The sequence below is a fragment of the Meles meles genome, chromosome 17 (assembly GCF_922984935.1).
Source record: "Meles meles chromosome 17, mMelMel3.1 paternal haplotype, whole genome shotgun sequence".
Taxonomy (NCBI): Eukaryota; Metazoa; Chordata; class Mammalia; order Carnivora; family Mustelidae; genus Meles; species Meles meles.
The window spans coordinates 45,962,301-45,978,688 of NC_060082.1; the positions used below are offsets into that span (position 1 = coordinate 45,962,301).

General features: G+C 42.6%; 1 protein-coding gene across 4 annotated transcripts in view; it reads right to left on the reverse strand.

Moving 5' to 3' along the window:
• Positions 1-2,185, reverse strand: part of ABL2 (ABL proto-oncogene 2, non-receptor tyrosine kinase) — a 112,209-nt gene extending 110,024 nt beyond the window's left edge. For all 4 annotated transcript variants that reach the window (XM_045982124.1, XM_045982122.1, XM_045982127.1 and 1 more), the window contains exon 1: positions 1,782-2,185. In XM_045982124.1, the coding sequence (XP_045838080.1) occupies positions 1,782-1,938 (157 nt within the window). In that variant the 5' untranslated portion in view covers positions 1,939-2,185. The remainder of the gene's footprint in view (positions 1-1,781) is intronic.
• Positions 2,186-16,388: the final 14,203 nt, after the last annotated feature.

The following is a 16,388-nucleotide window of genomic DNA, read 5'->3' on the forward strand; positions in this document are numbered from 1 at the left end:
GTTCTAGAAAGTCATTTTAATAAAGACTAACTCACATATAGAACCTTCATAAAATGTGCATATATATGGAAGAGAAGCTCACTCACATCTTTAACAGTAGACATGTAACACCTGAATGGCCCCAAATCACTTGTTATCTTCTCCATTTAGAAACAACTCAGCATATTCACAAAGTCCAAACCCAGAGCTCTCTGATACAACTCAGCTGGCAGCCACAGTTCCTTGGGACCATCGCTCTCTGCATACTACCATCTATCATTACTTCCTCCAAAACCCCCATTTCTAACAAATAGTTCACACTTTTTTCTTCCTCCTCTCCCGTACACTGTGCAATTTGGACACCCTCTTTTATTCTTCATTATTAGTGAAACTCGTTTGCTACCCCTCATCCAACCTCAACTATCCAGTCCTTTATATAACAAGTCATATCTATCTCTTCAGCCTAAGGTCATATGGCATCCCAACCCCATGAACGTCAATTTGTTTTTCCCCCTCCCCACTCTTCCTTCTTCTAGAAAAGTGTTCCCAAAAGTAGTGTGGGTGCAGCTCAGAGGAAGCACAAAAGGATCTACTTGGCTGCAGGAAAAAAATATATTAGAATTCTCATTATAGGAGCACCTGGGTGGCTCAGTGGGTTAAGCCTCTGCCTTCAGCTCAGGTCATGATCTCAGGGTCCTGGGATCCAGCCCCACAGCAGGCTCTCTGCTCAGCAGGGAGCCTGCATCCCTTCCTCTCTCTCTGCCTGCCTCTCTGCCTACTTGTGATCTCTGTCTGTCAAATAAATAAATAAAATATTTTTAAAAAATAAAACTCTCATTATACTTACTGTTTTCATCTCATCCCTTCCTAAATTCTGTTTCTGAGTGCATTTATAAGTTACATAACATACTGGTACAGTAGAACAAGTACATATATAATTAACGATAACAAATTCTTGGGAGTATGTGCTCTTTTACTGATAAGAGGATATGATCAAAAGAGCTGGGAGACAACCATTCTAAAAATACCTTGATAATGAGACCAAAGTAATAGGTACCAAACTATACAGAAGATTTATGTACATATGCACACACTGTAGGAAGAAAACTCTTGTGCATATCCAAAGTCCTAACCATGCCCACCAACCTCTAACCCCTGCCGGGTTCTCAGAATCGTGTCCTACTCCAAAGAGAACGTAGGACAGTCGGGCAATGCCTTTCATTTCCAGTCTGGGCTGGGGGCTGGAAATCCCAAAAGCGCTGAGATACTACCCTTATCTTTGCCTTATCAGAGTATTTCAAATCACTGCTCACTATTCTGACACTGTTCAGTCTGACTTATACGTGCATATACTTTATACGCCACCAGCTCCTGAGATTCATTTCCTATTTCCAGATCCCTCAAGGCACAACCGGCTCCCTTCGCTAACGACCGATTTACACTAACACCTACTGGACTGAGCTCACACCTCCCAGCATCCTCGCCTCCCCAAGGGATACTACCCACCGTCTTCCCCGAGCCACACAGTCTGTCCCAGGGTAGAGGACAGTCCATCCACCGCCCCTCAGACCACTTCTCTTCCCTTCTCCGCCCCCAGGAGCTGCCAGCCAGGCTGGAGACGGGAGGGGGGAGGGGTGTGACTCGCCTCCCGCGACTGGCCCAGATGGCAGCGGATTCCGCCCCCACTCTCAAGCACCCCGCCACCCCTAGACCCCTTAGAGCTGCCTGTCTCCTTCCCACCCCGCCCCAACCCCACCCCCGGCCTCCCCCACGCCCTCACGCCAGCTCCCACACATACTCACCATGCTGGGTGAAGATATTGAAGCCGGCCTCTGTGGTGCGCCCCGCCAGGTCCCGCCTGCGACCGGAGGGCCTGGCTGCATTGCTGACCCGGATCCCGCGAGGCTGCGGCTGCTGAAGCCCCGGAGCCTCCCCAACGCGGCCCACCTGCTGCCCCATCCCTGCGCTCGCGTACTCCCGCGCCCCCGCCGACCCCAGGTCACATTCCTACTCGGCTTCGGCCTCAGGCTCCCGGCGCTGCTCCGGCCTCTCCTTCCCAGCCCAGGCCGCGGCCCCGAGCGGTAGGGCCGTCGGCGGTTCCGCACGCGGACTCCTCAAAGCAGCCGCCGCGCTGCCTCTCGGCGACTCACAGATTCCGCTTCTCGCTCCTCCCGCGGCTCCGCGCCCCCAACGCCGCCGCTGCCGCCGCCGCCATCTTTAAACCACCGAGCGCTGGGAGAGCGTGGGACAGAGCGTCTCCCGCCCCCCACCCGACCAGTCACCTCCGCTACTCGGAGGGAGGGCTTCCCGGCGGCCCCGCCCCGCCCCGGCCCCACCCCGCCCGCGCCGCCCCCGCCTCCTGGCGGGGCGGGTCCCCCCAGTGCCCACCTCGTCCGCACGTCCCCTGCTCCTTCAGGTCTTTCGGTCCCTGTGTGCCTTCGCGCCTCCTGGGCCTTCCAGGTCTGAGTTCGTCCTAGCCAACCCCTCCCAGCTCCGGCTCTACATTGCTACCTACCGCCTTTTGGAGCTGGACCGTCTAAAGCCTTCCCTGTCCCACCTCCACCTGTCAAATGAGTCGGTTGCGCTGAGCCCCCCAGGTAGCCCTGCTAAAGAGCAGGCACGGTTGAAAAAGGGAAGCACAAGGCATTTGCTGCTTGCCATCCAGGTGGGGATCCCTGAAACGCCCGGGAGAATCCCTTCCAACTCCATTGTCTGCAGCAGGCCTAGAGTCGAAGATTACACAAAATTTACATGAAGGTAGTAAAAAGATACATTATTATTTTATTGTAATTTTTTGAAATTATTTCATGATGTTAAATTGCAGTCGCCTCCGTCGTCTGCACTCGGCCGTCTCATTGGAGAAGCAGTTGCAGCCCCATTCCTCATACTATATTACCATGAATTTCTCTTGACCTCCTTCACCATCTAACCACACGTGTGTCTGTTATACTTACAGTGCTTGACAGTAAAGCTAATCTTCGCACTGGTGTGATTTATATACAGTGCTCGTGGTCAGGTCTTCTTTTGATGACAAAGGGGAAAAAGAAGATCTCTCTTTGACCCTGCTTCTGAGTCAGATCTTACTCATCATTAATTTATATTGCCTAAAGAGAGTGACGCCAACAGCTGTTTTTTATACACGCACACACGTATATATGTACAAATATTCACTAATCATTGCCCCTTTGCGCATTCTGCATCTTAATGTTGACCCAGTTTTTTTTAATTCTCAAGGAACTTCATAGCTATCCTTTTAGTATTCCTTTCACTCCCTTATCTCCCTGATAAGTATCAGTTATTACAGGTAACACACTGAAAATTGCTTAAAATTAAAGCGGACAGGATGAGAGACGTTGCAAAGAAGCAACAAAACACCCACTGGGAGGGTAGGTTTAGGGGGAAAGGTGGATGCAGCTCTTTTCTACACATCTTTCATAGAACCAGGGTGATCTTAGATGAAACATTCACTGACATTGATACTACTGTCGGAGCACTATGGAATTATTCCATTGCTATCCAGGGTGTAACCAGAAAATCTGAAATCCACCCCCCCCAAAATGGGAACAGAAACACTATGCTTTGGCACTATATAGAATATGAATTTTCCATTTAGATCAAAGTTTTCCTGCCATTAAAATATTTTTTCCTTTTGTTTTTTTTTAAAGATTTTATTTACTTATTTTACAGACAGAGATCACAAGTAGGCAAAGAGAGAGAAGAGGAAGCAGGCTCCCCGCTAAGCAGAGAGCAGGATGCAGGGCTCGATCCCAGGACCCTGAGACCTGAGCTGAAGGCAGAGGCTTTAACCCACTGAGCCACCCAGGCGCCCCTATTTTTTTTTCCCTTTTAATCCCAAGTGTTTGCAACTACTAGGGGAAAATCGTTTACAAGGGATAGAGGTTATCATAGAGCTAGAACTTGGTTTGTTTTTTGGTTTTTATTATCTGAAAGAATATTAATTTGAGATAACAGTCTGGCTTCTCTGCTAATTCACACATGGTGTGTAATAGATCAGTATTAGGACAGTAGTTAAGGCCAGGGACTCTGAAGCCAGACCGAGTTCAAAACTAGGCTCTGATACTTATTAGGTATTTGCTCCTGGGCAAATATTTAACCTTCTGTGTGTCAGTTCTTTTATCCATGAAGCTATGGTTATAACAATAATACCTATAGGGCTGTTGTTAGAATTAAATTGGTTAACATTTAAAAAAATAAATAAATAAGTAAATTGGTTAACATGAAGCTCTTAAAACAGTATTTGACATTTAATAAGTGTCATAGAAGTATTAGCTCAAAAAAATTAATGTTTTCAGAAGTACATCAGATTTTCCAAGCCTAATTTTTTCAAGTGGTACAACTTAGATTATGGAACAAATGCTACAGTATTTATTCAGGTGAGCCCCCCCTCCACTTGCCACCAGCTAACAACAAAAACACCAATCAACCAATTAAAACATGTAGAATCAAATATCACTTTACTAGTCATTCCTACATGGTTATGCACACATGGACTATATTAATAATCCATGATAATTATATCACATATATGATACATAGATATAGTATGATATATGTGATATATATATCATGGACTATAACCCATGATTATTCCTACATGATTATGCACACATGGACTATATTAATAATCCATGATAATTATATCACATATATGATACATAGATATATTATGATATATGTGATATATATATCATGGACTATAATCCATGATTATTCCTACATGGTTATGCACACATGGACTATATTATATAATTCTTATTTTGCATATGAGTGTTCCTCTACCATTGGTTCTTAGGATCCTTTCTAGACTAAAGCGAATATTCTGTAAGTGGAGATTAGGATATATGCATTCTCTTGTAGATATTTTCCATTCTTTCATTTTCAAAATGAATTGGGAACTTTAAGAATGAACCTTTAAGAATGGGAACTTTATAGACTAGGTAGAAACCTATTTCATTAGGCATGGGAAATTCTTTCATCTCAATATAACCAAAGCAAGATGACTTACCTGAGGACAATATTTAAACAATCCCAAGTAGTATCATCTCAAATTGAACTGAGGGGCAACTGTGAGCTCCAGGCAGGGGCAGAAACCAGATGAAAAAAAGTAGCAGGGATGATACACAGTAGCCCAGGGACAACCTCAATGAACCGATAGCCCGGGTCTGGCATGGAAGAGCAGACAGACCCATCACCAACATTAACAAGGCACACTGAAGACATAGATACTTATCATCTTTACCTTCCCTGTAATAGGAGCAATACCACTATTTCCAGAAGCAAGGGACTTGTGAGCAATGCTTTACTGAACCCTTTCTTTACCAAACTCTGCATTTCCAGGCTATTGTCACATTCTTACATTGTCTTTCATACCTACTTCTTTCTCTACCTCTGTATGAACATAGTGTTCACTTAGACTCAGGTCATCTCTGCTGGATTCTTCTGCTATTATAAGCCTTTCCTTCCTAGCTTCCCGACCTTTAGTACCAAGCCACTCACTAAGACAAAAATATTTCTTCCTCTCATCACTTGGACAATGTTTCCCCCGCCCTTCATTATGCGCAATGCCCAAATTTTTCACCTGTTCCAAAATTATTTTCCAGAACACCCTGGATTATAATTGTTTAATGTATGTCATCTCTTGGTCCTCAAACCTCCACCCCTCCACCCAGGCGCCCCCTAATTCCTGTCTATACCAGCCTGCATTTCCAAGCTGGTAAATATGTTTAATTTTGACCTGGGGCTCAGCATCACAGGGTTGGAAAGAACCTTAGAGGTCACCTAGGCTAATCTGGAATTCCCTCGACAATAACTTCAGTGACGGAACTCATTTATTTTGAGTTCTTTTGTTCATGTTTTTGTTTTTGTTTTTTAAGAGAGAGGGGCACCTGGGTGGCTCAGTCGGTTGAGTGTCTGTCTTTGGCTCAATCCAGGGATTGAGCCCAGTGGGCATCTAGTTCCCTCCTCAAAGAGGAGCCTGCTTCTCCTACTCATGCTCTCTCTCTCTATCTCAAATAAATACATAAAATCTTTAAAAATAAAACAGAGAGGGGCACCTGGGTGACTCAGTGGGTTAAAGCCTCTGCCTTCTCCTCAGGTCATGATCTCAGGGTCCTGGGATCGAGCCTCGCATCGGGCTCTCTGCTCAGTGGGGAGCCTGCTTCCCTTCCTCTCTCTCTGCCTGCCTCTTTGCCAGCTTGTGATCTCTGTCTGTCAAATAAATAAATAAAATCTTTAAAAATAAAATAAAATAAAAAATAAAAATAAAAGAGAGAGCAGGCAGAGGGGTGGAGAAGAAGCCTCCCAGCGAAACAGGGAGCCAGATGTCCGTTGGGCTTAGTCCCAGAACTCTGAGATCATGACCTGAGCTGAAGGCAGACACTCAGCCAACTGAGAAACCCAGGCGCCCTTAAGGAGTTCTAATTGCTAAAAAGTTCATCCTAAAGATAAACTGACACCTGCCTCCTTGAAACTTCTACCTGTTTGACCCTGGTCCTAGTACTACCCAGTAGCTGAACAAAACAAATCTAACCTTTCTTCTACACAACCACCCTTCAAATATTTGAGAACTGTCGTGTTGCCCCAAATCTTTTCTTTTACTACTTGTATACATGTATATGCTTGTTTAGTTATGTTTATCTCTGTTTATATTATCTACATGAGCTAAAAATATTTAGGTAGATAAATTGGAAGAAAAAAATGTCGTTTTATACGTAGCCTTTTTCTTTTTCTCCCCAGCTTTATTGAAATGTAATTGACATACAACATGCGGTTTAAGTTGTACAACATGGTGATTTGATACACATATTTTGCAAAATGATTACCACTGTTGCTTTAGCAAACACCTCCACCACATCATATAATAACCATTCTGTTTTTGTGGTGAGAACATTTAAGATCTACTCTTATAGCAACTCCCAAGTATATAATACAGTATTATTAGGTATAATCACCATGCTGTACATTAGATTCCCAGAGCTTATCCCCAAATTAGATGTTTGTATCCTTTGGCCAACATCTCTCCATTCCCCACCCCACCCCTGCTAACCATTCTAGTTTCTGTTTCTATGAGTTTAGCTTTTTTATTTTTATTTCATTATTTTTCAAAGCTTTTATTTTTAAGTAATCTCTCGAACTCAGGGCTCGAACTCACAACCCCTAAATCAAGGACTGAGCCAGTGAGTACCTCGAGTTTGACTTTTTTTGATTCCACATTGAAGTGACACAGTATTTGTCCTTGTGTGTCTGACTTATTTCACTTAGCACAATGCCCTCAAGGTCAATTTATGTTGTTGCAAATGACAGAATCTTATCTTTCTCATGGTTGAATGATATTTCCGTGTGTGTGTGTGTGTGTGTGTGTGTTGTATATCACATCTTTTTTATCCATTCCTTTTAAGCTGTTTGTGCATGCTGTACTTTAGATTTGTTTATGTGTGGTTTGTCTCTGCATTGTTCTTATATTAAATCTTTAAAGGCCTGTACAGTGCCAAATACAGTTCCATTTATAGATCGATATTTTAAATGTTTTTTTGGATGACAATGAAGAGGAGGAGGATTCTTATCTGGCTGGGACAGAGTAAGTCATTCTCTTTGAAGATAAGGAGTTGAATTAAATGACCTCTTGTTTTTTTTAGCCCCAAGGGTCTATGATTCAATATTTCTTTGATTAAAAAACTTTATAAATTATTAAAGATACTCTTTCAAACAATTAGCAAAGTGCTATATAAAATGTTACAAGTTGCAGTAATAACATCTATTCATTGTAAATTAATAAATTAGTACTCACTCCTTTTCTGTGGTAACAATGACAAGCTGACTAAACAATCCATTTGACGTAGCCCATCAGTAAACGCAGTGTAGTGGAACTGGGCCTAGTTTGTAACTTACGTGTCACTATACACATTGTTTCCATCAGGTCCTGGATCCCAAGACCCTGAGATCATGACCTGAGCCAAAGGCAGACGCTCAACTGCTCATACACTTTGTTAATTTTTTTCAAGATTTTATTTATTTGAGAGAGAGACAGACATAGCAGCAGAGATAGCAAGAAAGAACACAAGAGGGAGAAGCAGGCTCCCCACCAAGCAGGGAGCCTGACACAGGGCTCAATCCCAGGACTCCGGGATCATGACCTGACACGAAGGCAGACACTTAACCAGCTGAGCCACCCAGGTGCCCCTACATACATGTTGTTTCAATTGCATAACAAACCATCCCCAACCATAGGGCTTAAAAGGACAGTGATTTATTACTCCTTGCAGTTCTACAGATGGCTGGACAGTTCTGCTGAGGGCACCTCAGCTCACTCATGTGACAGCATTTGGAGGAAGGGTCAGCTGAGCTGGAAGGTTCACAATGGCCTCATTCACATATGTGGCAGTTGGTGCCGCTGTCAGTTCAAGCATCTCTGTTCTCCTCCGTCTGGCCTCTCATGGGCTGAACTGTGCCCTCCCCCAAATTCATAGGTTGAAGCTTCTGACTCTATATGAAGATAGGATCTTTAAAGAGGTGATTAAGTTAAAATAAGGTCATTGTGGGGCACCTGGGTGGCTCAGTGGGTTAAGCCTCTGCCTTCGGCTCAGGTCATGATCCCAGGGTCCTGGGATTGAGCCCCGAATCAGGTTCTCTGCTCCGCGGGGAGCCTGCTTCCTCCTCTCTCTGCCTGTCTCTCTGCCTACTTGTGATCTCTTTCTCTCTCTGTCAAATAAATAAATAAAAATCTTTAAATAAAAGATAATAATGAGGTCATAAGGGTGAACCCTATTCCGATATGACCAGTGTTCTTATAAGAAGAGGAAGTTGGGAGACAGCTCACACTGGAGAAGATCACATGAAGACTCTGAGAGAGAAGATGCTATCTACACACCAAGGAGAGGTCTTGGAAGAAACCAACCCTACCGAAATCTTCATCTCATATTTCCAGTCTCCTGAACTTTGACAAAATTAATGTCTGTTGTTTAACTCGCCCAGTCTGAAGTACTTTGTTATGGCAACACTAGCAAACTGAGACAAACAATCTAACCTTAGGGAGTCAGAGGTGTATTGGTTTGCTAGGGCTGCCGTAACAACACACACAGCCACAGTGACTTACACGACAGAAATTCGTTTTCTCACAGTTCGGCAGCCTGGAAGTATGAGGCCACAATGTCAGCAGGGCTGATTCTGAAGGCTGTGAGAAAGAATCTGTTCTCTGTCTGTCTCCTAGCTCCTGGCAATTTGCTGGTGATCTCTGGTGTGGAGAAGCAGCATCCCATCTCTGCCTATCTTCACATATTTGCTGCTCTTTCTGTCTAAATTTCCCCCCATTTGGGGGTGCCTGGATGGCTTATTTGGTTAAGCATCTATCTTCTGCTCAGTTCATGATCCCAGAGTCCTGAGATGGGGTCCTGCATTGGGCTCCCTGCTTAGCAGGAAGCCTGCTTCTCCCTCTCCCTCTGCTTGCTGCTCTGCCTACTTGTGCTCTCTCTCTACCTCTCTGTCAGATAAATAAATAAAATCTTTAAAAATAAATAAATAAATAAATCCCCCCCCCCACCTTTAAGGACCTCAGTCCTATTGGATTAGGGCCTATCCTAATGACCTGATTTCAACCTGACTACCTCCCTACAGACTCTATCTCCAAATACATTCACATTGGGAGGTACTGGGAGTGAAGACTTCAACATACAAACTTTGGGGAAAATATTCAACCCCTAACCCAGAGCTTCCTCACAGCATGGTGGCTGGTCTCAGGATTCTAAGACAGCAAGAGTGGAAGCTGCAAGATCTCTTGAGGCTTAGGCTCCAAGACTCTCAAAACACCCTTTCCACCACATTCCATTAATCAAAGTAAGTCACAAAACCAGCCCAGACTTAGTAGAATGGGGAAAGAGACCCCATGCCTTAATGGGATTAGCAGAATATTATAGCCACGTTTTCAATCTTCCATGGGGTCTTAGCCTTTTTTACAATTAACTCTATGCACGTAGGCTAATCATATAAGCATAGATTCTCAGAATTGGAAGGGACTGAGGCCAATCTTATTTCCACTAATGCATATAGTTCCTCTGCCCCTTTCGTATTCCCATGCTCCCCTTCTCTGTCCGTTCTATGGGCTATTCCCACATGAACTCATCAGCCTCTGTGTCTGAGCTTATGCTGTTACCTCTGCCTCAGAAATCAATTTCCCATTCCCTTATTTCCATCTTTTTATTGAAGCATAATCTTTATATAGGAAAGTGCGTACACATGCGTACTGCTTGATGAGTTTCATAAACAAAACACATCCCTGTCATCAACATCCAAATCCAAAAGCATAACACTAACAGCACCCCAGAAGTACTCTCATGCCCTCTCCCAGTCTTTTCTCATACCCTCCCACACCACAAAGGTAACAACTGTTCTGACTTTAATAGCATATGTTAATTTTTTCATGTTTTTGTGCTTTATATAATGGTGACATACAATATGTAACCTCTTGTGTTTGACACCTTTTCCTCAAAATAATGTGTGTGTGATTCATTTCTATTTTTGTTCATACTTGTAGGTTTTTGTTGTTGTTGTTTGTTTTGTTTTTAAGAAAGCTCTAGGCCCAACATGGAGCTTGAACCCATGACCCCAAGATCAAAAGTTGCATGCTCTTCCCACTGAGCCAGCCAGACACCCCATATACTTGTAAGTTATTTTCATTGCTGTATAATATTCCACTATATGAAGCTATGTTATATTTCATTTATCCATTCCACTACTGATGAACATTTGGGTAGTTTTCATTTGGGACTCTTATAAATACTGCTGTTATTAATATCCTAGTACATGTTTTCTGATGACCACAGGTAAGCACTTTGTTAGATAGTTACCTAGAACTTAGAGTTAGAACTAAGTTAGAACTAGATACTATCTGATATTCCAAAGTGCTTTTACCAACCTGTACTCCTGCAAATAATGTGAAAGAGTTTTAGTTGTTCCAGATCATTGTTCACCTCCATCCTTTAAGATTTTAACCCAGTGTACACTTCTTTTGCTGCCTAACCCTTATTCGGTTTTTTTTAAACTCAGGTTAGGAGTCGCCTTCTTTTTTTTTTTTTTTAAGATTTTTTTTTTTATTTTATTTATTTGACAGTGAGAGAGAGAGATCATAAGTAGGCAGAGAGGCAGGCAGAGAGAGAGGAGGAAGCAGGCTCCCTGCGGAGCAGAGAGCCCGACGTGGGGCTCGATCTCAGGACCCTGAGATCATGACCTGAGCCAAAGGCAGCGGCTTAATCCACTGAGCCACCCAGGCGCCCCAAGGAGTCGCCTTCTTTAAGAAGCCTGACCAACATCCTGGATTAGAAGTTGTTCCCTGGGCCGACAGTCACCATCATCTGTACCCTAGTTTGTTTCTTGTTTTAAGACTTTATTTATTTGAGAGAGAAAGAGAGAGAGAATGAGTAGAAGCAAGGGGAAGGGCAGAGAGAGAGGAAGAAGCAGACTCCCTGCTGAGCAGGGAGCCCAATGTGGGACTCGACCTCAAGACCCTGAGATCATGACCTAGGCCACAGGCAGATGCTTAACCGACTGAGCCACCCAGGTGCCCCTCCATACCCTAGTTTTTAGAAGCTATCTGTTTAGAGTTGTTGAGGTTAGTGTGAAGAATGACCAATAGGCCCATGTTTGAACTGTAACACATCTTTGGTGAGCAACTTACCAGAATCTATTATTATATGCACTCAGTATATATACACAGTTTATCAATTCATACATTCTTTTATGTAATAATTCCTACAAATTACTTTTATAGGTACACAAAAATACATGTTCAAGTACAGTTGCAGTATTGTTTGTTTGTTTGTTTAAAAGATTTTATCTATTTATTTGTCAGAGAGAGCGAAGGAGACAGAGCGAGCCCAGGCAGGGGAAGCAGCAGGCAGAGGGAGAAGCAGGCTCCCTGCTGAGCAAGAAGCCAGATGCAGGACTTGATCCCAAGACCCTGGGACCATGACCTGAGCTGAAGGCAGACACTTAACCAACTGAGCCCCTCAGGCATCCCCCAATATTGTTTTTGGTTTTTTTTTTTAAGATTTTATTTATTTATTTGACAGACAGAGATCACCGTAGGCAGTAGGCAGAGAGGCAGGCAGAGAGAGAGAGGAGGAAGCAGGCTCCCCACTGAGCAGAGAGCCCGAAGCGGGGCTCGATCCCAGGACCCTGGGATCATGACCTGAGCTGAAGGCAGAGGCTTTAACCCACTGAGCCACCCAGGCGCCCCCACAATATTGTTTTTAATAGTGAAAAATTGAAAGCAACTAACTAACTAACTAACCGTATTTCCAATATGGAAATAGTTAATGTAATGCCAAGCCCTGGTTTATTTGTTTGTTTGTTTAAAGGATGTTGAAATAGGTACATGTGTAAGGGCTTAGGAAGATCCAAGGTATATTGGAGGAAAAAAAAAAAGGAAACAAACACCCCAGCAAGTCACAGAACAATATGAAAGCCTCTTCAGGCGCAGTATTGGGGAACAGTTCCCAGAAGAAGGGGGCGTTGTGTTGATAACCAGACCTGCTACCATCTTGTTTGGACAAACTACAGCATTTGCTATTATGTTTTTGCCTCCTTCTGAAAACTCTTTCAGTTTCTTTACCTATAATATGAGGCTAATAATGACATCTATCTTCAAGAGTTGGATGAGGAGTTAATATATGTGAAGCTCCTAGAACAGCCACAGGAGATTGGTCTAGGGGTGGTCAGCTGACCCAAGCTTGACCAATTACAGTCCTTCCCCCCCAAAATTTGACATTGAAATTGAGAGACCAGCCCCTCTTTGAGAACCTGGACCATGAGCTGTAAAGAACAAAATATTCTGGCAGCCATGTTTCCTCTACTTGGAGTGGAGAAGAAGAGGGAACTGTCATGCAGGGAGAAAAACAAGCATTTATCTTTATAATCTATTTTTTGCTTCAACCAGCTTAAGCTAATTTTCTGCCATAATCCTCACCAATACAATCAATGCAAATGCTCTGCTATAACCATTTTTCTAAATTTTTTAAAAGATTTTATTTGTTTGACAGAGAGAAATCACAAGTAGGCAGAGAGGCAGGCAGAGAGAGATGGGGGAGAAGCAGGCCTCCTGCTGAGCAGAGAGCCCAGGACCCTGAGATCATGACCTGAGCTGAAGGCAGAGGCTTTACCCACCAAGCCACCCAGGCACCGTGCTATAACCATTTTTATTTAATGCAAATTACTTGTACAAAAATGGAAAATTGGAGAGCAGTATCAGTAAAGCAAATAAGTTGTGCAGTGTCATTCAGACCTTTCCCAGCATGTTAATGTTTTGATGTGATCAGTAATAACCTTCTTCACAATTAAAGAGAAAGTTTTAGCAATCAAAGAAGACCTAAAAACAAAAATTGAAGTGAAAAAAAAAAAAAAGGCTGAAAATCCCACAGTCCTTTACTCTAAATATAAATGCCTTTCTTTATAAGTGCTTTCCTTTAGGGGGCAAGTGGCTGGTTTATTGGCTTCAAGGGCTGCTGTATTTTCCACTGAGCTATCTAGAAAAGCTCCAAGTGCTAATAAAGGAGCTACAAAGAGATTTTCACATGTTTCCCTCAGGACGCCTTGCCAGGCCTTCCTGGGCCTCCTTGCTTCCTCTCCAGCTTCATAACTATATCTCTTGAGACTCTGCTTTCTGCAAAAGAAGCAAGCTGAATTTATTGCTCAGTGTTCCCTCTGCTAAAATGCAGTTCCCTTTCCAGGTTGCCTGGCTAATTTTTACTTAGCTCGTTGCCTCAGTCTTCCCCTGGGAGGACATCCGGACCCCTAGTCTAGGTTAGACTACCTCACCTTCACACCGCTGTGTGCTTTCGTAGCAACTCCTTATCCCCTACCAACATCCCACATTATTGTAATGACTTGTTTATTATCTGTCCTCCTCACTAGATTCTCAGCTTTATGAAGGCAAAGAGAGGGTCAGTCTCATTCACCACCAATCACATGCGCCAGCAACTTGTGCAGTGCCTAGTGTACACAAAGCGTTCATTAAATATTTATTAAATAAAATAGAACATTAGAAATCTCTATTTTCTATATTGTCTACAAATAACTTTTCAAATATATTTCTTTTTTTTTTTTAAGATATTCTTTTTAAGTAATCTCTATACCCAACATAGAGCTTGAACTTACAACCCTGAGATCAAGAGTCACATGCTCTACCAACTGAGCCAGCCGGGTGCCCCCTCAATTATATTTCTTTTGAAAAGTTAAATGGAAATCTATCAGGGTAATAAATTTTCATTTTAGGAGATTTGGAAAATTATAAAGAAGAAAGACAATGTTTTCTATAATCTCACCATTCAGATACAAATATTTTTGGTGGTTTTCCTTTTGGGTTTTCCTTTGTGCATATATATGCATGCATTTAAGTTTTTGTTATTTTGTTGATTTTTAAAATTTATTTGACAGAGAGACAGTGAGAACAGAACACAAGCAGGGGGAGCAGGAAGAGAGAGAAGCAGACTCCCCTCTGGGCTCAATCAGTTGCTTTTTTCGATGCTCAAATTTCCCAGATTCGGAAATGAGAGCACATGTGAGCAAGTCCTTGTGCTCTGTTGACATGTCTCATCATTCTCTGAGCATTGCTCTGCCCTCTGGCATACCCCCAGAGTCAACTCTTTCCTGCTCCAAATCCGTTTCAGACTATTTTTCCAAGGAGCTCTGGTTCCCTTCGGTAAAGGATGGTATTCAGAAGCCAAAATCTAAGCACGAGAGGTACTACTACTTTTGGTGTGTTGCTAATCTCTCATATTTTCATGAATAAAAGTAGGGAATATTATATATTTTAAATTATATATCACATTTCATAATTGTAAATAAATATAGATATACATTTCTATCTCTATAGATAGAAAAACCATGAAAACATCCAGGGCTATCTTCAGGGGCATCAGACCTGTAGTCACATAGGACTCTGCACTCAGAAGGACCCTGAGCTTGGTTTAATAAAAACTCGCCATCTTGAAAGTCTTCTATTTATTTGTTTATTTATTTATGCTTTTTTAATTTTTTAAACTTTTTAATTTAGTTTTTATATTTTATTTATTTATTTTAAGTAATCTCTATACCCAATGGGGGGCTTGAATTCATGACCCCAAGATCAAGAGTTGCATGCTCTACTGACTGAGATGGCCAAGTGCCCTGAAGGTTCCTTTTTCTCCCCATCCCTGCCAACATTTTTCAATTCTTGTCTTTTTTATTCTAACCATTCTGACAGGTGGGTGGTGATATCTCATTGGGTGGTTTTGATTTGTATTTCCCTGACGATCTGTGATGTTGAGCATCTTTTCATGTGTCTGTTGGCTATCAATATGCTTTTTGGGAAAAATGTTTATTCAGGTCTTCTGCCCATTTTTTTTTAAGATTTTATTTGTTTATTTGACAGAGAGAGAGATCACAAGTAGGCAGAGAGGCAGTTAGAGAGAGAGGAAGGGAAGCAGGCTCCCCGCTGAGCAGAGAGCCTGATGCGGGGCTCGATCCCAGGACCCTGAGACCATGACCTGAGTTGAAGGCAGAGGCTTAACCTACTGAGCCACCCAGGCACCCCAATGTTGCTTTTTTTTTTTTTTTTTAAAGGACCACACTTGTGGTGCCTGGGTGGCTCAGTCATTAAGCCCTTGCCTTTGGCTCAGGTTTGTGGTCCCTGGGTCCTAGAATCAAGTCCCTGTATCAGGCTCTGCATGGCAGGAAACCTCCTTCTCCCTCTCACACTCCCCTTGCTTCTGTTCCCTCTTGCTGAGTCTCTCTCTGTCAAATAAATAAATAGAATCTTTAAAAAAAAATCACACACACATACATAAGGAGCAGGAACCATGTAAAGTGATGGATGCGTGTGTGTGTTTACGGATGTGTTAACTAACCTTATTGCGGTGATTGTTTCACAATATATACATAAATCAAATCATCACTTTTGACAATTGGGAGCAGAGTTAAAGGACAACTTTCACTTTTTAATCTACGTTCTATATTTTAATTCTTAGGATGGAGTAAGTTGCATACTATTTGCTGAAAAAAGTAAAAAATATGGGACACCTGGGTGCTCAGTTGGTTAAGCATCTGCCTTCGGCTCAGGTCATGATCTCAGGGCCTGGGAACAAGTCCCACATTGGGCTCCCTGCTTAGTGGGGAGTCTGGTTCTCCCTCTCACTCTTCCTTTGCGCTCTCCCTCTCTCTCTCTCAAATAAATAAAATCTTCAAAAAAAAAAGATATAAGCAAATTTGAAAAAAGTAAATATATTCAGGATAATGGGATCCAGGTTTCTCACTATCAGAGAAGGATATTATAGACATGGAAAGGGAGAAAACCGATGAATAAAATAAGGGATCCTAAGTCCATGCTGATATAAATCAATATATAAATAATTCAAAACTTGAAG